This window comes from Pongo abelii, chromosome 11 (genome assembly GCF_028885655.2).
Source record: "Pongo abelii isolate AG06213 chromosome 11, NHGRI_mPonAbe1-v2.0_pri, whole genome shotgun sequence".
Taxonomy (NCBI): domain Eukaryota; kingdom Metazoa; phylum Chordata; class Mammalia; order Primates; family Hominidae; genus Pongo; species Pongo abelii.
The window spans coordinates 68604633-68623591 of record NC_071996.2 but is presented as its reverse complement, the minus strand read 5'-3'; the positions used below and the strand labels follow the sequence as shown (position 1 = coordinate 68623591).

The 18959-nt window shown below is 36.4% G+C and overlaps 1 protein-coding gene across 1 annotated transcript in view; it reads left to right on the top strand.

Annotated features, from left to right (window-relative positions):
* The window catches only part of SCN1A (sodium voltage-gated channel alpha subunit 1), a 148812-nt gene that overhangs the window by 49067 nt on the left and 80786 nt on the right, over positions 1-18959 (top strand). The window contains exon 2 of the mRNA XM_009237789.4: positions 14297-14609. Within this exon, the coding sequence (XP_009236064.1) occupies positions 14346-14609 (264 nt within the window). The 5' untranslated portion in view covers positions 14297-14345. The remainder of the gene's footprint in view (positions 1-14296; positions 14610-18959) is intronic.

Sequence of the window (18959 nt, the reverse complement as noted above, 5' to 3'; positions counted from 1 at the left end):
TGTAAATCACTTCTAGGGTCAGATAAGGCAAAAAAAAATAGCAATTATTCTAATAGATCATAACAATAGCAGTGGAAACTGGGAGGAGAAAATGAAAGAATTATCTCACCAGGTTGTAGGGAGAGACCGGGGGAGTAGGAGGGGGAATTTCTTTTAGGCTTTACAAACAACATAGAATTTAAGGACATTATTGAACCAAAAAATCTCAAGACATTACCTTAGTTATGGTATTCCTTGCATAAATACACAATGGCATCAGAGTGTGAAGTTGTGGATGCTGGGTGTCTCTCGGGGATGGGAAACACTAAATTTCATTCATCTTTCTCAGGTTCTGAACAAAGAAAAAATAATCAGAGGACTAAGACAGATATCACCCTTTTATCTCACAGAAGTTTGTGGAGAGTATAGCTTTGTGTGAAAGCCCAAAAGCCCATTAACCAAACAGATCTAACCACAGAGGCCCAAGTAGCCACACGGAGCTGCTCTCCAAAGGAAGAAACTGCATAATGATTTACTTATAAAAGGCCAGTTTCTTCGGGTACAAAGCATTTATAAGGTTGCCTTTACAGTTAAGACTTCTGCATGAAATGCCACAAGGAAAATGAAATACTTCACTGTGAGCTATTGTACATATTTCTGTTTGACCGGAGAAAAGCAGATGCCCAAGGGCGTTTAACTGTAAGACTTCATGCGTTAGGATTGCTTTAAATAAAGCTCCTCCATCTGCACTTTGAGGGTCACCAAAGCCATATGGTTCACCAGTCCCAGTCACCTCAAGTGTAAACATCTTTTGGCGGTGATAAACGCCTCCTCAAGTCCGGAATGTAATACATGTGTCCTCTTCTATGGGAAACAGAGATATATAATGCCCAGAAGCAAAAACCTCATCCAGTACTAGAACATTTATTATAAGTAATGAATTAGTAAAGTCTTAGAAATGATACTGAATATTATCAGTATTAACTTTCCGATCTTGTAAAGTCTCCCGAGAATGTAATCTGTAATTATAGTGCTACAGATTTACCTCCCTCTTTTTCTTTCAGTTAGATATTACCACATTATATTATATATTTATTTATTATTTGTATATTCTAACAAATTTTTCCTTATAATTCTTTTGTCCACGTTATTTGATATTGGTCATGTTATTGCTATTACTTTACTATTTCTTTCCACTCAAAATTTCCACTTCATTTTCTTTCTTTTTTTTTTTTTTATTTATTTATTTATTTATTTATTTATTTATTTTTTCTTTTATTATTATTATTATTATTATTATACTTTAGGTTTTATGGTACATGTGCGCAATGTGGAGGTAAGTTACATATGTATACATGTGCCATGCTGGTGCGCTGCACCCACCGACTCGTCATCTAGCATTAGGTATATCTCCCAATGCTATCCCTCCCCCCTCCCCCCACCCCACAACAGTCCCCAGAGTGTGATGTTCCCCTTCCTGTGTCCATGTGTTCTCATTGTTCAATTCCCACCTATGAGTGAGAATATGCGGTGTTTGGTTTTTTGTTCTTGCGATAGTTTACTGAGAATGATGATTTCCAATTTCATCCATGTCCCTACAAAGGACGTGAACTCATCATTTTTTATGGCTGCATAGTATTCCATGGTGTATATGTGCCACATTTTCTTAATCCAGTCTATCATTGTTGGACATTTGGGTTGGTTCCAAGTCTTTGCTATTGTGAATAATGCGGCAATAAACATACGTGTGCATGTGTCTTTATAGCAGCATGATTTATAGTCCTTTGGGTATATACCCAGTAATGGGATGGCTGGGTCTAATGGAATTTCTAGTTCTAGATCCCTGAGGAATTGCCACACTGACTTCCACAAGGGTTGAACTAGTTTACAGTCCCACCAACAGTGTAAAAGTGTTCCTATTTCTCCACATCCTCTCCAGCACCTGTTGTTTCCTGACTTTTTAATGATTGCCATTCTAACTGGTGTGAGATGGTATCTCATTGTGGTTTTGATTTGCATTTCTCTGATGGCCAGTGATGGTGAGCATTTTTTCATGTGTTTTTTGGCTGCATAAATGTCTTCTTTTGAGAAGTGTCTGTTCATGTCCTTCGCCCACTTTTTGATGGGGTTGTTTGTTTTTTTCTTGTAAATTTGTTGGAGTTCATTGTAGATTCTGGATATTAGCCTTTGTCAGATGAGTAGGTTGTGAAAATTTTCTCCCATTTTGTAGGTTGCCTGTTCACTCTGATGGTGGTTTCTTTTGCTGTGCAGAAGCTCTTGAGTTTAATTAAATCCCATTTGTCAATTTTGGCTTTTGTTGCCATTGCTTTTGGTGTTTTAGACATGAAGTCCTTGCCCATGCCTATGTCCTGAATGGTAATGCCTAGGTTTTCTTCTAGGGTTTTTATGGTTTTAGGTCTAACATTTAAGTCTTTAATCCATCTTGAATTGATTTTTGTATAAGGTGTAAGGAAGGGATCCAGTTTCAGCTTTCTACATATGGCTAGCCAGTTTTCCCAGCACCATTTATTAAATAGGGAATCCTTTCCCCATTGCTTGTTTTTGTCAGGTTTGTCAAAGATCAGATACTTGTAGATATGTGGCATTATTTCTGACGGCTCTGTTCTGTTCCATTGATCTATATCTCTGTTTTGGTACCAGTACCATGCTGTTTTGGTTACTGTAGCCTTGTAGTATAGTTTGAAGTCAGGTAGTGTGATGCCTCCAGCTTTGTTCTTTTGGCTTAGGATTGACTTGGCGATGCGGGCTCTTTTTTGGTTCCATATGAACTTTAAAGTAGTTTTTTCCAATTCTGAGAAGAAAGTCATTGGTAGCTTGATGGGGATGGCATTGAATCTGTAAATTACCTTGGGAAGGATGGCCATTTTCATGATATTGATTCTTCCTACCCATGAGCATGGAATGTTCTTCCATTTGTTTGTATCCTCTTTTATTTCCTTGAGCAGTGGTTTGTAGTTCTCCTTGAAGAGGTCTTTCACATCCCTTGTAAGTTGGATTCCTAGGTATTTTATTCTCTTTGAAGCAATTGTGAATGGGAGTTCACTCATGATTTGGCTCTCTGTTTGTCTGTTATTGATGTATAAGAATGCTTGTGATTTTTGCACGTTGATTTTGTATCCTGAGACTTTGCTGAAGTTGCTTATCAGCTTAAGGAGATTTTGGGCTGAGACAATGGGGTTTTCTAGATATACTATCATGTCATCTGCAAACAGGGACAATTTGATTTCCTCTTTTCCTAATTGAATACCCTTGATTTCCTTCTCCTGCCTAATTGCCCTGGCCAGAACTTCCAACACTATGTTGAATAGAAGTGGTGAGAGAGGGCATCCCTGTCTTGTGCCAGTTTTCAAAGGGAATGCTTCCAGTTTTTGCCCATTCAGTATGATATTGGCTGTGGGTTTGTCATAAATAGCTCTTATTATTTTGAGATACGTCCCATCAATTCCTAATTTATTGAGAGTTTTTAGCATGAAGAGTTGTTGAATTTTGTCAAAGGCCTTTTCTGCATCTATTGAGATAATCATGTGGTTTTTGTCTTTCGTTCTGTTTATATGCTGGATTACATTTATTGATTTGCGTATATTGAACCAGCCTTGCATCCCAGGGATGAAGCCCACTTGATCATGGTGGATAAGCTTTTTGATGTGCTGCTGGATTCTGTTTGCCAGGATTTTATTGAGGATTTTTGCATCAATGTTCATCAAGGATATTGGTCTAAAATTCTCTTTTTTTGTTGTGTCTCTGCCAGGCTTTGGTATCAGGATGATGCTGGCCTCATAAAATGAGTTAGGGAGGATTCCCTCTTTTTCTATTGATTGGAATAGTTTCAGAAGGAATGGTACCAGCTCCTCCTTGTACCTCTGGTAGAATTCGGCTGTGAATCCATCTGGACCTGGACTTTTTTTGGTTGGTAAGCTATTGATTATTGCCACAATTTCAGCTCCTGTTATTGGTCTATTCAGAGATTCAACTTCTTCCTGGTTTAGTCTTGGGAGGGTGTATGTGTCGAGGAATTTATCCATTTCTTCTAGATTTTCTAGTTTATTTGCATAGAGGTGTTTGTAATATTCTCTGATGGTAGTTTGTATTTCTGTGGGATCGGTGGTGATATCCCCTTTATCATTTTTTATTGCATCTATTTGATTCTTCTCTCTTTTTTTCTTTATTAATCTTGCTAGTGGTCTATCAATTTTGTTGATCCTTTCAAAAAACCAGCTCCTGGATTCATTTATTTTTTGAAGGGTTTTTTGTGTCTCTATTTCCTTCAGTTCTGCTCTGATTTTAGTTATTTCTTGCCTTCTGCTAGCTTTTGAATGTGTTTGCTCTTGCTTTTCTAGTTCTTTTAATTGTGATGTTAGGGTGTCAATTTTGGATCTTTCCTGCTTTCTCTTGTGGGCATTTAGTGCTATAAATTTCCCTCTACACACTGCTTTGAATGCATCCCAGAGATTCTGGTATGTTGTGTCTTGGTTCTCGTTGGTTTCAAAGTACATCTTTATTTCTGCCTTCATTTCGTTATGTACCCAGTAGTCATTCAGGAGCAGGTTGTTCAGTTTCCACGTAGTTGAGCGGTTTTGAGTGAGATTCTTAATCCTGAGTTCTAGCTTGATTGCACTGTGATCTGAGAGACAGTTTGTTACAATTTCTGTTCTTTTACATTTATTGAGGAGAGCTTTACTTCCAAGTATATGGTCAATTTTGGAATAGGTGTGGTGTGGTGCTGAAAAAAATGTATAGTCTGTTGATTTGGGGTGGAGAGTTCTGTAGATGTCTATTAGGTCCGCTTGGTGCAGAGCTGAGTTCAATTCCTGGGTATCCTTGTTGACTTTCTGTCTCGTTGATCTGTCTAATGTTGATAGTGGGGTGTTAAAGTCTCCCATTATTAATGTGTGGGAGTCTAAGTCTCTTTGTAGGTCACTCAGGACTTGCTTTATGAATCTGGGTGCTCCTGTATTGGGTGCATATATATTTAGGATAGTTAGCTCTTCTTGTTGAATTAATCCCTTTACCATTATGTAATGGCCTTCTTTGTCTCTTTTGATCTTTGTTGGTTTAAAGTCTGTTTTATCAGAGACTAGGATTGCAACCCCTGCCTTTTTTTGTTTTCCATTTGCTTGGTAGATCTTCCTCCATCCTTTTATTTTGAGCCTATGTGTGTCTCTGCACGTGAGATGGGTTTCCTGAATGCAGCACACTGATGGATCTTGAGTCTTTATCCAGTTTGCCAGTCTGTGTCTTTTAATTGGAGCATTTAGTCCATTTACATTTAAAGTTAATATTGTTATGTGTGAATTTGATCCTGTCATTATGATGTTAGCTGGATATTTTGCTCGTTAGTTGATGCAGTCTCTTCCTAGTCTCGATGTTCTTTACATTTCGGTATGATTTTGCAGTGGCTGGTACCGGTTGTGCCTTTCCATGTTTAGCGCTTCCTTCAGGAGCTCTTTTAGGGCAGGCCTGGTGGTGACAAAATCTCTCAGCATTTGCTTGTCTGTAAAGTATTTTATTTCTCCTTCACTTATGAAGCTTAGTTTGGCAGGATATGAAATTCTGGGTTGAAAATTCTTTTCTTTAAGAATGTTGAATATTGGCCCCCACTCTCTTCTGGCTTGTAGGGTTTCTGCCGAGAGATCCGCTGTTGGTCTGATGGGCTTCCCTTTGATGGTAACCCGACCTTTCTCTCTGGCTGCCCTTAACATTTTTTCCTTCATTTCAACTTTGGTGAATCTGACAATTATGTGTCTTGGAGTTGCTCTTCTCGAGGAGTATCTTTGTGGCGTTCTCTGTATTTCCTGAATCTGAATGTTGGCCTGCCTTGCTAGATTGGGGAAGTTCTCCTGGATAATATCCTGCAGAGTGTTTTCCAACTTGTTTCCATTCTCCCCGTCACTTTCAGGTACACCAATCAGACGTAGATTTGGTCTTTTCACATAGTCCCACATTTCTTGGAGGCTTTGCTCGTTTCTTTTTATTCTTTTTTCTCTAAACTTCCCTTCTCGCTTCATTTCATTCATTTCATCTTCCAGGGCTGATACCCTTTCTTCCATTTGATCGCATCGGCTCCTGAGGCTTCTGCATTCTTCACGTAGTTCTTGAGCCTTGGTTTTCAGCTCCATCAGCTCCTTTAAGCACTTCTCTGTATTGGTTATTCTAGTTATACATTCTTCTAAATTTTTTTCAAAGTTTTCAACTTCTTTGCCTTTGGTTTGAATATCCTCCCGTAGCTCGGAGTAATTTGATCGTCTGAAGCCTTCTTCTCTCAGCTCGTCAAAGTCATTCTCCATTCAGCTTTGTTCCGTTGCTGGTGAGGAACTGCGTTCCTTTGGAGGAGGAGAGGTACTCTGGTTTTTAGAGTTTCCAGTTTTTCTGCTCTGTTTTTTCCCCATCTTTGTGGTTTTATCTACTTTTGGTCTTTGATGATGGTGATGTACAGATGGGTTTTTGGTGTGGATGTCCTTTCTGTTAGTTTTCCTTCTAACAGACAGAACCCTCAGCTGCAGGTCTGTTGGAGTACCTGGCCGGCCGTGTGAGGTGTCAGTCTGCCCCTGCTGGGGGGTGCCTCCCAGTTAGGCTGCTCGGGGGTCAGGGGTCAGGGACCCACTTGAGGAGGCAGTCAGCCCGTTCTCAGATCTCCAGCTGCGTGCTGGGAGAACCACTGCTCTCCTCACAGCTGTCAGACAGGGACATTTAAGTCTGCAGAGGTTACTGCTGTCTTTTTGTTTGTCTGTGTCCTGCCCCCAGAGGTGGAGCCTACAGAGGCAGGCAGGCCTCCTTGAGCTGTGGTGGGCTCCACCCAGTTCAAGCTTCCCGGCTGCTTTGTTTACCTAAGCGAGCCCGGGCAATGGCGGGCGCCCCTCCCCCAGCCTCGCTGCCGACTTGCTGTTTGATCTCAGACTGCTGTGCTAGCAATCAGCGAGACTCCGTGGGCGTAGGACCCTCTGAGCCAGGTGCGGGCTATACTCTCCTGGGGCACCGTTTCCTAAGCCCGTCGGAAAAGCACAGTATTTGGTGGGAGTGGCCCGATTTTCCAGGTGCCGTCTGTCACCCCTGGAAGGGGAACTCCCTGACCCCTTGCGCTTCCCGAGTGAGGCAATGCCTCGCCCCTGCTTCGGCTGGCGCACGGTGCGCTCACCCACTGACCTGCGCCCACTGTCTGGCACTCCCTAGTGAGATTAACACGGTACCTCAGATGGAAATGCAGAAATCACCCGTCTTCTGCGTCGCTCGCGCTGGGAGCTGTAGACCGGAGCTGTTCCTATTCGGCCATCTTGGCTCCTCCCCCCTCCACTTCATTTTCTCACAATCTTTTTTTTTCCCCCATGGTCTCTCACTTCAATTTCATTTTCTTTTGGATTATTTTTTTCCTGTCTTCTTTAGGATTGCTTATCTAATTGAATTCCACTTGTAATGTGTTTTTCTTGTCTTCCAAAGAATCATTCTTCTTCCAGTTTTCTATTGCCCACTACTCTACTTATTTCCAATATTTTTTAAAATTCCTTCAGATTTGAAGTTTGCTAACATGCACTTTGTTACTTTTTCTTCCTAGCTATGGTTTCTTGTTCTCTTCTTAATTTTATTTTGTCCAAATGCATAACCATAATCATCTTGAAAAGGCCTCTCTCTTTGAAGTCTTCTCTTGTTAGGAAAGTTTCATTGTCTTATCTCTTTTGAAAGGAGCAAGGTCTCCTCTATGTAACCAAATATTTAAATGCTAGTTTTTATGAAAAGAGAAAGCTGTAAGCCAAAACTGCAGATTCTATGAGGTTACTACCCCATATCTAGTGACATGTATTTTCATAAATTAGGACAATTAAGTCTTCTGTTATAAATTTTTAGAATAAAGAGGTGAAATCTCCTTTGCAAGTGTAAATGGAAAATTCATGATTTATTTCTGTATTTTAATAGAATAAGTACAGATTTCAAATGTAATTTAGAACATTTTTTCATAATATTACTGAAAAATATTAATATTGAATGACATTTGACAGTTTTTTAGGTATTTCGTAATTAACCTTATGAGATTTTTAATGGGTTTTATTCTTATAACTAATGTAACATAATTTATTTTTAGGTAGCATTTGAATGGAAGATCTACTTAGAGTTAAAAAAATACTTTTTCTAGTATCAGTATGATTTCATTATAATATGGGTTATATTGCTCACATGTGAATATAATTCCTGTATCTTCACTAATTTATAATTATATATAATACATTTGAACTGATCATATTTGTCAGTGTAGAATTCATGTCTTCTACTTTCTTGGTTGTTTATTTCTCCAGTAAATGATAGCCAGTGACCAGGGAGATTTTCTTTAGAGAGCTTTTCTCAAATGCAGTATTTCTGGAGAATAGAAAGTCTTTTAGTAACTGTTTCTGTCCATTCACACAACTTCACAGACAATAACATCAAGTGCGGCACTCTGTTTGAAAGACGGTGATTGTCATAATGATCACATATGTTAAAATATACCTATATATGATATCTAAACATATACCTATTAAGGAAAGTGCTAAGACAGTGAAATGAAAAGGATGAAACCGAATTGATGGAAAAAGACATTCTAGATAAGTGCAAATAAGTAGAAATTAAAGTCATTATATGCTATGAGACAAAGTTGTCTTTAAACGGAAGAAACTACAGTAAGATAAACAAGGGCCATTTAAGGAAGTACAGGGTTCAATTCACTCCAAAGATCTGATCATAAGTGTTATCTACACATCAAACAATACCGCATTGGAATTCATAGAACAAAAATGACAGAAACCACAATAAATAAATACACATTAAATAGACATTAATTCGCCTCTCTCAACTTGGAACAATCAAGTAGAAAAAAAATATGTACAGACATAGAAGGTCTACATAAGATAAGAAATAAGATCAATATAATTGAGGCATAATGAACTCTACTGCTTTAAAATAAAGAATAAGTTTCTTTTTAATGTTCTTAGAAAAGTCATTTTAAAAACAACCTCTATTAGGATAAAAAGAAATCACAATAAATTCCAAGAAACAGAAATGGTACGAACTACATTATCAGAGCATAGTGTAATAAAACTAAACATAAATTTAAAACTTAGGAGGAAAATCTATCATTTGAAAATTTTAAACACTTTTTTTTTTAATAGTTCTTGCATCAGTGAGGACTTTGAAACCAAAATTCATTTTAAGAATTTTCTGGTTATTCTTGTTTGCTTATTTTTCCACATGAAGTCTCAAATAGATTTCTCTAGTTATATGAATTTTGTGATTATTTTTCAAAGGCTGCATTTAATTTATTAATTTAGGGAAAATTAATATCTTTATGATATAGCATTCCTATCTAATAATAGGATATACCTTTCCATCCATTTATATTTACTTTTGGTTTATTCAAAGCTTTTAAAAAATGCTTACACTGTATTTAGAAACATTTCTTCCATTGTACTTTTTCTCTTTGAAATAGACTAGTTTTACAGTAGTTTTAGATTCACAGCAAAATTAAGCCAAAAATATAGTTTCCCCTTTCTCTACACACACAGAACCTCCCCCCACTATCAATATCTTGCGCCAGAGTAGCACATATGTATTACTGTAAAAATAATCTATTTAGAAGAGAAAAAATACTGTGGAAGAAAATTAATTTTTTCCCTAAATTAACAAATTAAATGCAGTTCAAATATACCTATATTGTATATATAGGTATATTTTAACATATGTGCTATGTTATATGTATTAGAGTCAAAGTCCTCTTTGATTCAAGAGCTATTTTAAAGACAGTGTTTAGGTATTGTATATAGTTACAATTGATGAACCCACATTGATATATCATAACCACCCAAAGTCCATAGTTTACATTATAATTCAATCTTGGTATTGTACATTCTATGGGTTTGCACAAATGTATAATGACATGTGTCCACTATTACAGTGTCATGCAAAGTATTTTCACTGCCCTGGCAATCACTGATCTTTTTATTGTCTCTATAGTTTTGTCTTTTCCATAATGTCATATAGTTGGAATCATACTGTATGTCCATTTTAGATTGCTTCTTTCCATTAGTAATATGTATTTAAAGTTTCTCCATGTCCTTTCATGGCTTGATAGCTCATTTCCTTTAATGCTGAGTAATATTCCATTGTCTGGATGTACCACAGGTTATTTATCCATTCACCTACTGAAGGACATCTTGGTTGCTTCCAGGTTTGGGCAATTATGAATAAAGCTGCTGTATACATCCATGTGCAGGATTTTGTGTGGACATAAGTTTTCAACTCCTTTGGGTTAAATCCTAAGGTATGCAATTGCTGGATCATATGGTAAGAGTATGTTTGGTTTTTAAGAAACTGCTAAACTGTCTTCCAAGTTGCTGTACCATTTTGCTTGCCCACCAGCAATGAATGTGAGCTTCTATTGCTCCATATCCTCATCAGCATTTAATGTTGTTAGTGTTCTGGACTTCGACCATTCTAATGAGTGTGTAGTGCTATCTTATTGTTTTAATTTGCATTTCACTAATGACATATGATGTGGGGCATCTTCTTCTCATAATGCTTATTTGCCATCTGTGTGTCTTCTTTGGTGAAGTGTCTGTTCAGGTCTTTGGCCCATTTTTTATTCAGATTGTTCATTTTCTTATTGTTGAGTTTTAATAATTTGTTGCATGTTTGGGGTAACACTCCTTTATCAGATATGTCTTTTGCAAATATTTTTTCTCAGTATATGGCTTGCCTTCCTATTCTCTTGATAATATCTTTCACAGAGTAAAATTTTTCATTTTAATGATATCAGTTTGTCAATTCTTTTTTTTTTCATGGATCGTGCCTTTGGTGTTATATCTCAAAAGTCATCACCTGAGTTCTGGTTCCAAAATGGCAGTGAAGAAGCAAGCTGGCACAATTCCTCCTCACCATCACTCCTAGAAAACCAAAAACAAATATATAGCACTGAGATTATCACCAGAAATATTCCAGAACTCAAATATGAAGATGAGACAGTTCCAAGAAAAACAGAGAACTAAAAAGTTATCAACAAATTTAGTCAACTAGGTTTTCTTCAATATTATCTTCTAGTAGTTTTTTAGTTCTGCATTTTACATTTAGATTTGTGATCCATTTTGAATTATTTTTTGTGAAAGGCGTAAGGTCTAGATTCATTTTTTTTTTTTTTGCATTTGGATGTCTAGTTATTCCAGCAATACATGTTGAAAAGACTATCTTTTCTTCATTTTATTGCCTTGCTTCTTTATTACAGATCAGTTGGTTGTAATTATGTGGGCCTTCTTCCACACTCACTATCCTATTCCATTGATCCATTTATCTATTCTTTTGTCAGTACCACACTGTGATTACTGCAGCTTTATAGTAAGTCTTAAAGTTGGGTTAGTGTCAGTCCTCCGACCTTGTTCTTCTTCAACATTGTGTTGGCTCTTTTGGGTTTTTTGCCTTTCCAAATAAACTTTAAGATCAGTTTATCAATATCCACAAAATAACTGCTGGGATTTTGACAGAGATTAAATTAAACCTTTAGTTCAAGTTGGGAAGAACTAGTGTCTTTGATATATTGAACACTCCTATCCAAAGACATGGACTATCTCTGCATTTATTTAGTTGTTCTTTGATCTCTACCTCACTCCATATAGAAAATAAATTCCAAATAGATCAAATATTTAAACTTATAACATTAAACCATCAAAAGACTAAAAATACAAGAGGAAAAGGTGATACAGATGCATGTGTGTGTATGTATATATTTTATATCCTTTTTCCTACCTCTTACTGCCCATCCCTCTGTATGCCTTTCTAAGCATTATACAGTATCCAGAAGCCAAAGAAGAATTAGATAATCACCTAACAATTTTAACATTTTTAATTAAATCTTTTAAAATCTGTAACACAAAGCACCATAAAGTCAAAAAACATATATTTTTAAAAGACCACACATCAAAAAATCAAGTGGCTAATATTTTGTCTTAAAAGATGCTATAGATTGAAAAAAATAAAAGGAAAAAAATGGGCTGTTTTTAAATAAGCAGTTGCAGGAAAGAAAATAAAAAATAATTCTTAAGTATAAGAAAAATATGTTCCACTTTTCTCATAGTAAGACAAATGCAAATTAAAATTATAATATGCTCTCATCTTTGTCCCTGTCAGATTGGAAATATCAAAAATATGATAACATATTATATTGGTGAGGATAAATAGGCACTCTGTTACATTGCTGTCAGGAGAATAAGTTCATACAAACTCCATAGAAAGTAGTTTTGCAGTAACTATCATAAATAAATATTCATTCTGTGCAAAACCAAGTCTACCTTTAAAAATTAATTTTATAAATATATCCACATATATTTGAAAGTATGTGTGTAAAAATGTATTACTTGCAACTTTATTCAATATTAGCTGAAGATTGGAAACAACCCAAATACTCACATTCAGGGAATTGGTTAAATAAATTACAGCACATAACATGCAATGGAAACCCACGTAGCCAGTAATAGGTAGGAGTCAAATCTATAAAAATTAAGATAAATGAACTCTAATATACATTTTAAGTAAAAAATGCTGGTGTAAAACAGTTCGTATAATAAGATACCATTTGAATATGTATTTTAAAATAGAATATGTATACGTACACTCATGTTCTAGCACATACCTATTACATACCTGGAAATATATATGGGAGATAAGTAGCAGTGGTTGCCTCTAGTAAGGGGAATTGGGCCTGGGGAAACAAGGTAAAAACAAGATATTATACTGCATTTTCTTTTAGATGTTTGCATTTATATCACTTACATATATTTTCTATCAAAAAGCTATTTAAAATAAAAACTATACATATACATCAGAATATTTTATTTCCCTTTTGAGAAAAGTTACTATATTTGTTATCCCTAAACTTTTATTTGCAAAAAATAAATGTTAGTATTTTCCTGATGCCTTGTATGGGAACCAGAGTCTGTAGACAGAACATTCAGTTTTCACTGATTTACAGGCAACCTATTCTTGCAGGTACTAAGTAACTGCAGGTTAAGTTCTAAGAACCACTGAAAACTTCACTTAATAGACTAAGGGTACAAATTTAAACTTCAGTCCTCCCTTCTTTTGATCATCCACTCTGAAAAATATGGTTATAAACCTCACAGCAATGAGAACCTCCTTGAAATTTGAGGTCTCTGTCCCTCACAAAATAATTATGCCTGCAATTTTCTTATTGTAGTTCATATATACCAAAGCTGTAATTAACTGTACCATAGCTTGCTGACCTTAAATGAGTTAATGCAGTCTCCAAATAAAATTCACGGCCAAGTGGCAGCTTAGGCTCTGGAATGTTTTGGCTCAGTAATATCTGTGAAATCTGAGCTCATATTAAATATGCCTTAAAACAATACATTTGGGATTTGGCGTCTGGCATCAGATCAGGTCTGACTCTGCTGTATGGGGTTGACGGTTTTGCCTCAGGCCTTCATAATATGGTTAGCACTATAGGACTATAGAATCAGCAAGAATTTCATTATTGCTTCAGTAAAGAAAAATACTTCAGTTTCTATTGAGTTTATGGCACCCTGACTTCTTTCTAATCATTTTTCTTGAAACAGGAGAATCCTGCTGTCTCCTGCACCTACAGCTATCTTCTTCCACCCCCACCTCCATCTAGTAATTTCTTTACAGCCTAGTTTTCCTCTCCTTCTTACTCACATAAATGACATTTGTCCAACTGTGGACTGTCTTTACCTTTATGTGTTCAAGTAAGCTAACCATGCATGGCCAATGAAGTGAGCAGGACATAGTTCCAGTTGTCTCAAATCTTAGAAGAGGTGAAAGCCCAGTCAAATAGTTGGTCACTGCAAATTATCCTGGCTAACTTGGCCAGTAATCACTTCTCAGACCTAGAGGGTTAGATTTTATGTCCTCTCAGAGACAATTCCTTTTCCCCTCATCCTTGTTAAATGAGCTATCCTTTGTCTTTATACGCACAGTCTCCGTCTTCTGGGTGTATCACAGACTGAATAACTCATTAGTGATATAGTGGTAATTAGCCTAATGTACTTTGATTAAGGCCATATTTGAACCACTTTTAAAACTCATGGCACAGTTCCTGTATCAGTAAAGCACAAGAATTAATAAATAAGTGATGCTTAACTAAACTCAACACAGAAACCATTTGTGTTAAAATTTTTTCTTTAGAAATCACCTTTCAATTTAAGGAGAAAACAGACTTTAAATCCTCTAGCTCATGTTTCATGACAAGAATTTATTTATCTTAACATCTCTTAGTCCTCTCTTTAAAATATCTGTATTCCTTTTATTTTAGGAATTTCATATGCAGAATAAATGGTAATTAAAATGTGCAGGATGACAAGATGGAGCAAACAGTGCTTGTACCACCAGGACCTGACAGCTTCAACTTCTTCACCAGAGAATCTCTTGCGGCTATTGAAAGACGCATTGCAGAAGAAAAGGCTAAGAATCCCAAACCAGACAAAAAAGATGACGATGAAAATGGCCCAAAGCCAAATAGTGACTTGGAAGCTGGAAAGAACCTTCCATTTATTTATGGAGACATTCCTCCAGAGATGGTGTCAGAGCCCCTGGAGGACCTGGACCCCTACTATATCAATAAGAAAGTGAGTGTTTTTTATCAGGCATATTTTGCTGCTAATTGCCTACTGCATTCCTTGGACTGTTGTAGCACCAACACATGCCAAATTAGCACAAAATCTTAAGTATCCTTCTGTTTAAGAAATGAAACACATTTGTGGGTGGTTTATGCATATACATGAGAAATGAATTGATTATATCATAACATATGCAACTGTCCCAAATGCACAATGATAAATAAAAAGAGGCCAGGTGCCGTGGCTCAAGACTGTAATCCCAGCACTTTTTAGGGGCCGAGGCAGGCAGATCACAAGGTTAGGAGATTGAGACCATCCCGGCCAACATGGTGAAACCCCTTCTCTACTAAAACACAAAAAATTAGCTGGGCGTGGTGGCACGCGCATGTAGTCCCAGTCACTCAGGAGACTGAGGCAGGGGAATCGCTTGTTGAACCCTGGAGGCCAAGGTTGCAGTGAGCCGAGATGACCCCACTACACTCCAACCTGGAGACAGAGCAAGACTGTGTCAAAAAAAAAAAAAAAAAAAGAAAGAAGGGAGGGTGGGAGGGAAGGAAGGAAGGAAGGAAAAAAAGAGGCAGCTAATTTAACAAATTGACAGATTCTCTCCACAGATTCGATTTACTATACAATTTTTTTGTACTTTCTGTACTTGGAAATACTTGGAAATCTCAAAATCATGAGTTATAAAGACTATAGAAAATATTAGTACTAATTTTTCATGCAAACAAATTTGATGCCACAAGGGTTTGCAATTTCTATGTCATGTTACAAACAACAAATCAATTAATTTCCTGAAGAAATTTTTTTACCTGTAAAATAACATTTTTACATAAACTAGAATTTTACAAGTTATTTAATATTTTGGTATTAATGTATTAATATTGGCAAGAATTAACAAAAATGTCATAACCTGAAGAACCTATAAACAATATTTGAATGCGTGCTTTTTTAATATCCACGCTTGAAATTAATCTTATATTAAGCATCCAACCGTTCATTATGACTGTCATTTCACCAAACCAAAAAGAAAAGCATAAAAATTTTTTTTAAGATTATTGCATTGATTTTAAATTAAATGTATGACGTTAGGTGATTCGTAACATTTTGTTCTTTTTCACCTGACACAATGCGTTTGTGAATCTTAGTGGAAAGGTAGGGCACAAAGATTGTAATTAAATAAATTTTTTTGTTGGACCTGGACCTTAAAATACCCGCTAAACTTTTAGGGACTCTGTTTCTGGCCCAGTTCTGTATGAAGTTAGTCCTTGCCAAATGCATGCAAAAGTTTGGCATTTGTAATATGTGAATTTGAGGCAGTTTTAGAAATCACTTCCGATTGACAGTTACAGTTTCAGAGGCAAGAGCGTCACAAAAGGTGGACTAGCCTTAGGTTCAGATTTTTTTTAACTTTTCAGGATATAGTCAGTTTAAGTATAACATATTTTCCCTTTTTTTTTTTCTTTTTGAGACGCAGTCTCGCTCTGTCGCCCAGGCTGGAGTGCAGTGGCGTGATCTCGGCTCACTGCAAGCTCCGCCTCTCGGGTTCACGCCATTCTCCTGCCTCAGTCTCCCGAGTAGCTGGGACTATAGGCGCCTGCCACCACGCCTGGCTAATTTTTTGTAATTTTAGTAGAGTTGGGGTTTCACCGTGTTAGCCAGGATGGTCTCGATCTCCTGGCCTCGTGATCCACCGGCCTCGGCCTCCCAAAGTGCTAGGATTACAGGCATGAGCCACCGCGCCCAGCCCGTATTTTCCCTTTTTTTTTTTTTTTTTTAAACATTATACAACTTTAATGTTACACCATCTACAAATCTAAATTACATTTAAAATTATCAGTTGACAGTGGTACTAGGATTTACATTAGGAATCACTACATATTTTCCCTTTTTAAAAACTGATCTATTCATTTTACAGTAGAGGAAGGGATGGATCATTTTCCATGTATTTCATTTTCCTCTAACTTTGCTTTTGAACACCATATTGTCAAATCTTAGTTGATAAGAGATTATTAATCTCATAACTGCCATTTAAGTTATGAGAAAAGTTGCACTTTATTATTTAATCAGCTCTTTGGAAATTAATGTATCTGAATAGCCAAAGCCCAAACTAAGCAAACTACGAGGACTTTATTTGTATAAGAAAAGTAAAAATGCAGATAATCCTATTGCCTAAACATTTTAATTCATTTAAAATGACTTCAGCATTGAAGTGAAAACTCTGATGTGTTCCAGGCAGAAATTCATTCACAGCATAGAGTATGCTACTGTATTTATAGCCATTGGATACTTCCAGTTTATTCAGAGGCTGCTCTTGGGATGTGTTAGTGGGCTCCATCCTCAACAGGCCTTTTGCTGCCCCCAGACACCCAGTCCTCACCTCTTTGGTAGCAATCACCATCTAAAAATTATTAAAGCCACCCCACACCTATCCCTTAATCAAACAGGGAAGAAATTTAGTATCTCTGCTCCTATGCTGGGTCCTTATTTGTGAAATAATAAATGAATGTTTTGAGAAAGACCAAACTAGTGCATGTTGACAAAGGTAGACATTCTTCATCTGGAAACCAGAACATCCAATCAATCTTTTTTTTTTTTAATTAAAAAGCTTTCAGACTGATAAAAGTGATTGTCTCGAGGGGATGTCCCTAAAGAAAATGGTCCATAATTGGTTTATAATGAATTATATATAGCAAAGGATATAAAGACAGATGTAAAACAAAATTGTGTAAACATTTTCAAAATACTCAAAGGAAACATCTTAAAACTGAGGGTAAAAGGCTAACTCTGATGAAATGACAGCCAGATTCTTGTGTCGAGGAAACCCTTATAAACTTTGTTAGGCTCACGTCTAAACTTGCTCTTAACATCTTCTGTTCTTATCTTCAAATGCACATGGTATGAGGAAAGAAAAGCATTTTGGCATTTTGGAGCAAATCACAGTATGCAGGTAGAACAACCTGATAAGAGAAATATTGTTATCAGGAAAGAGTTTTCCCCAAGGTAAGGTATACTCATGGCTTTTACATTGAGCTGACACCAAGCAAATCTTCAAATGTAAGTCATTCAACAGCAATGCACATGAAGCTTTTTGCAGGGCTGAAATCCTTAAAAACTAACATGGTGTGCTTAGAACACATGATTGAGTTATGTGTTTGAAATTTCCTTCTTCTACATTTTTATGTCTTAAGACTTTTATAAATTGCCTGTACACTTTTTTCTGCCTTTAATTTTCTTTTCTAATTGGATTATTTCAGTATTGAAAAATATTCTTAAACTGAATTAATTTGCTCTGACTAAAGTTGGAATGCTTGGAAAAATCTGAACCTTTTAAAAATAATGAATACTTCTTTCAATATTCGATGACTAATTTTATTTTAGTGACTGGGTTATCTGAGATTGGCTGGGTGATCTTCATTAAAACAATGCAGTACACATACACAGTACTCTTGACACAGCTAAATGGTCGAATAGTGGAAATGTCACCAGGGAAAATGTTTATTAGGATGAGATTTTCCACTAATGCTGATATTGGAGGTGTGGATTAGGTTTGCCTGAGTGAAATGGAATATGCAGTTAGACTAGTGATTTCCCTAAAGTGGGACTCTAGTACAATAGTTAATGTGTCATTTGCATCAGTATACAAAGACTCTGGTTTCTTTCTCAACTATACGGAATAGACAAAACAAGCCAATTGTAAAAATATTTGCAGAATCCATTCCTTATGTTATATTTTATGTTAAAGTGCAGTAGTGTACATGCAAGGAATTTATGTGAATAGAAAAAACACAACTACCACACTGAAGCTCTCTGTAATCTTTTACAAAGGCAATGCCAGTGAGCTTATAAAAATGTCACTGCGGAGAGTATATTTTCCAATGGCATATACCCACATATTTTTATCCTCTTTGTCCCAGTTTAAGATGTACAAATTATGTAATGTTCAAATATTCTACTAAAATTGCTAAAGTAGTTTAATCCATGTTCAGTAATATTGTAGTAGTAACTAAAGAAATAGTAGCAACCATCTCATGAACATTCCTGATGCATAGAAGCATTAGAAGGTTTTTAGATCCTCAGATGTTTTAAGCCTTCAGAGTTCCAGGTTAAAAACTCAGGGGACAAAAATGCTATCATAACATGGCGACAGTATTTTTCATATCGTGTTAGCTCTGACTCAGTGGTCTTTAGAACATGATTCCAGATTGGTTTCCCTTTGTTTGTTTATTTACTTTAGCTGTGTAGCAAGGCACATTTTAGCTTGTGAACACACCTTTTTTTCCCCTCATGGGACTTTTTTTCACAGTTTCCTTTCATAGCTTGGGCTGATTTTGTACCATTTGGCCCTACATTCAAATT